Source organism: Tiliqua scincoides, chromosome 2 (assembly GCF_035046505.1).
Source record: "Tiliqua scincoides isolate rTilSci1 chromosome 2, rTilSci1.hap2, whole genome shotgun sequence".
In the NCBI taxonomy this organism is placed as follows: domain Eukaryota; kingdom Metazoa; phylum Chordata; class Lepidosauria; order Squamata; family Scincidae; genus Tiliqua; species Tiliqua scincoides.
This window is the reverse complement of record NC_089822.1, coordinates 125228655-125232882: the sequence shown is the minus strand read 5'-3', so window position 1 is coordinate 125232882 and position 4228 is coordinate 125228655. Positions and strand designations below refer to the sequence as shown.

The 4228-nt window shown below is 47.9% G+C and overlaps 1 protein-coding gene across 1 annotated transcript; it reads right to left on the bottom strand.

Annotated features, from left to right (window-relative positions):
* Nucleotides 1-1262: 1262 nt before the first annotated feature.
* LOC136642035 (inhibin beta E chain-like) lies at nt 1263-4017 on the bottom strand. The gene is made up of 2 exons (XM_066618212.1): nt 3657-4017; nt 1263-1981 (listed from the first exon to the last, which is right to left on the bottom strand). The coding sequence occupies exons 1-2, from the start codon at nt 4015-4017 to the stop codon at nt 1263-1265; spliced, it is 1080 nt and encodes a 359-aa protein (XP_066474309.1).
* Between the last annotated feature and the right edge of the window lie 211 nt (nt 4018-4228).

The following is a 4228-nucleotide window of genomic DNA, read 5'->3' as shown; positions in this document are numbered from 1 at the left end:
CTGTCCCCCCCCCATTCCCTCTTCTGCACACCCCATATAGAGTTTCTCAAGTAGATGTTCCCAGTCCATTGGGAGGCACAGATTTGGAACATACTTGAAATGAGAGTAACATCAATGAGATTTCTTACAGCAGGGGTGCTCAATAGATGGATCGCGATCTACTGGTAGATCGCGAGGCAAAATGAGTAGATCGCGGAGTGCCAACCCCCCCTTCAGGTGCCTCTGGGAGGAAACGCCGGGAGTAAGGCCCGTTGTACTCAATGGGGCTTACTCCCAGGTAAGTGTGGCTAGGATTGCAGCCTCACAGCCTAATCCTAGGCATGTCTACTCAGGAGTAAGTCCTGTTATACTCAGTGGGGCTCAAGGTACACCAACATACATTGTACACATAAATGTTATATGTTATGATGGCGCGAACATTGTAAAAAAAACTCTGGTAGATCTCCAGGCCTTGCTGGGTTTCAAAGTAGCTCTCGAGCCAAAAAAGTGTGAGCACCCCTGTCTTACAGTATGCACCACTGAGATTTGCCTTTAAGGCTAAGCACCCAAAGTTCTACTCCTGGTTAGGTCTGAAGGGGTTTGTGTGGTCAAATCTCTTGCCTTCTCTCCAATTTTATGTTATGGAATTCTGAATGCATTATAATCATATATTGGACCCAAATTAATCAAATGGAGATGGACATGTGTGTGCTGTGACTGCAGACTCCCATACTCCTGTAGGGGTATCTTTTGCTAATCTATTCCTAAACTGGCATCTCTCCTAAAATGAGGGCCACAGCAACTGTTACCCTGCACATGCCTAATCTTGGAAGCTAAGCAGGGTCAGGCCTGGTTAGTACTTGGATGGGAGACCGCCTGGGAATACCGGGTGCTGTAGGCTTATACCATAGTCTTTCGAGACTGAAGGTTGCCAACCAGATAGAGGAAACCAAGCAAATATAGTGCTTTGATGGAGGGAAGAATTTAGCCACCTTCTGAGCTCTATCACTTGGCCACCTCCAAGGGGAACCTGAATACAAATAGTGTCTGTTGTTCTCTCTGTGCTTTACAATGAATTGATATGCTTGGAGGACGTCAGGATGAGATCTGGCCTACTGCAACCTGCTTTCCTCTGCAGAGACCACTGTGGCTTGAAGAGAGTCCACACTATGCCCCCAACTTGGATTGTAGCACCGTGACCAGCAGCAATGTCCAATAAGAAGAGAAATCACCACATTTTCCCCTCTGTCCTTTTCAGCATTCTCTGTAGCAGCACCCAAGTCTTAGCTGCAACCACAAGCATCAACGACCATGTCAGGAATGTCTATTTTGATGATGTTGTTGTTGCGGTCAAAGTAGAGCAGAGAAAGGGCGCGTCTCTGGGTAGGGACGCAGCAAGAGCGGCCAGCAGCCTGGATCTTGTTGGCTTTGACCAAGTTGAAGACAGTGGTGTGGAAGGAGGCTGCCATGCCAGGGGCACCAGCCAGATGCATGGGGCACTCGCCCATGCAATAGTTTATCTGATAACCTTCCGGTTTAACAATCCAGTCATTCCAGCCAATGTCCCGAAAGTCAATGTAATAGTCTTTTCTGCAGCAGACTTCAGAGTTCTGGTCACAGTTCAGGCTACGTTTGGCGACTCGATGCCCAGGCTCCTGTTTTGTTGCCTTAACCACCAGGAAGGGCTGGTGGGAGCTGCTGGTGGCAGTCACTAAAGTGGTGATGTTTGGATGGCAGCCATGACACTGCAGCTCCAGGTGGAGGGTTTTCTCTTCCTGCTCAAAGACATGCTGCATGGCTGGCATGAGGGAGATGGTTTGCCAACCGCTACCCTTGCTACCCAGCTGTTGCCTCCCCAGCGCCGCTTGCCGATGCCCGGCAAGAAATACCTCTAAGGTAATATTTCGATGGGCCTTGAGGTACAGCCACAGCTGGGCCTGGAGGATATGCAAGTCTTGGCCTTTGGTATGGGTGAGTTGGAACTGTAGTAGCCCGGAAGGCTCTGTGAAGGAGAAAAACAATCCATGTCAATATCATATGACCCTAGTATCCTTCTCACGGCAGCACTTGCCTGCCCCAGAACAGCCACCTAACCACACCTGAACCAGAATGTATCCATTAGCATCAAGAAGACACTGACAAGTCACCTTATCCTTTCTCTACATTTAGTTGCACCATGATTTGTGTTATGCTCTCAGAACAACTCTGAGAGGTGGATTATACTGAAAGATGATGAGCACCAGGACACCCAGTGCACTTCATGACTGAGCAGGGATTTGAACCTGCGTCTCCCACATGTAAGCCTAATAATACCCATAAAACATTATTATTGTTCTTATTTGCTTAGTGTATAAAAAGCAGGCATTGGTCAACCATATAGAAAGGCAGGTCCTGCCCAAATAAGTTTGCAATCTAATATAAACTACTAAAGCAAAGTACAAATTATGAAAAACTGCAGGAGAGTGCTGAAATTAAAACCTATCCAGTGTACCACACTGATTCTTAGCCTCCTGGCTTCAAACCATTTGTTCCTCACCCTCTCCAACCGGCCTTGCACAGCCATTTGTAAAGTACGTGACTCTTAGTTGTCTTTTTTTGAGCGACTCACCTATGCAATCTGTGAGTGGGTTTTTATAACTCATGATCAACAACGCTGAAATGCTGTGCCCAGAAGCATGGTAAAATGACTTCCCCCACTGTATGGTGACCAAGCAGCCAAATGCACATCGACTTCATTCACAACATAAGGTTCCACGTGGACAACCACCATGCGGTGGCTGCAAAGGTCACTCTGTGGTGGAACCAAGCCAATATAGATCACATGTATAGATCGTGTTATTCTGTCCTGAGATCTGGGCCCCTTCGTTAGGTACATTCTGTGGTTGGTTGCTTCTTGTCTGCTAGAAGCCAGGTGTCCAATCCACCTGTAAATTCTCCTGTGCAAGCTTCACTGAGATAAGCAGGAAACTGCACAAGAGCCTTGTTGGATGAATTAATAAATTAGGCATTACGCCAAAGAGCCACACATTGGGGTGGAATTTTCCAACAGTTGCCACCTGTTTGGATGGATAGTGAAGGAAGACAGAAATCAAGAGGTGACACTTTCCCCATCACTTTGTGGAAAACTTTGCCTGTTACTTGCTGTCTTTCACACAGCTATTAAAGACAGCAAGCAGGTAGCAACCCTTTGTTTTTCACTGGCTCCATCCATTTTATTAGCTGCTCCTAGTGCTCCTCCCCCATCTTGCACTTTTAAGCAGAGAAGACACGGAAAATCCTGCAAAGCCTCTGATGTTAGTGCATGGCTATGTACACCACAGGCAGCATGCCTCTAAAATACTATCTTTATGCAACTCATTGAAAAAAAAAATGTCTCCAGTCTGAGATATGCCACAGCTTGATTCAATGAGAAATGTAGCAATTGTTCTACACGGACACAGCCACACACTGCCCTTCCCCTTGCATCTAACATTTTTCAGCACATGGCCAGATTTTAACCAGTGCTCATGTGGTAGCAAACTGCAGCGCAAGGAATAACTCTTAGCATCTTCTTTCAAGAGCAGCTTTGTTTGCAACAATGCTATATGGAGAGCCGGCAGAACAAGGATCTTAATGCTTCCTGCAGCAGTATACGCAAGCATGGGGCCATGTTCCTGAAACAGCTGTGGGGGACTCACCTGCCTCTGCAAAACTGATGATATCATACCCCTGTTCATCTGTCTTAGGGTTCTCCCAGTTGGAGAAGTGCCCAAGTCCGTCCATCCGGGCTTTGTCCATGTGAAGTCGCCGCAAGGCGTTGGCCACCGCTGCACGAGGCACGGGGTGGGTGATGTTGGGCCTCTCACTCAGGTTCAGCTTCTGCAGGATCTGCTGCTTGGCCACTTCAACTAGGAAGGCTTTCTCAGCACTGGAGTCCAGAGGGGGCATCCTACAAGAAGGGCATGCAGGTTTTCCTTCTATCCAGGCCAGAGAAGCCCATAATAGGGTCAGCGTAGCCAGAGGAGTCCGGCTGCCCTGGAGGCTGCAGGTAGGAGCCATGAAGCACCTGAGAACTGCAAGTAGCAAGGTGCACGGTGGGTAACTGGTTCAGTTGTCAAGTCCTCTAGCAACTGTGTCCAGAGCTCACAAGTTGTGTCTGTGCTGCATCCAGGCTGCTTGCATCTTAGCCTTAAGGAGGTGATTGCCTTGGGTCTAGGAGGAGAGACTTAACCTCCAGGCTCTCTTTTGCTTCTTGTTGCTCTCTGTGCTC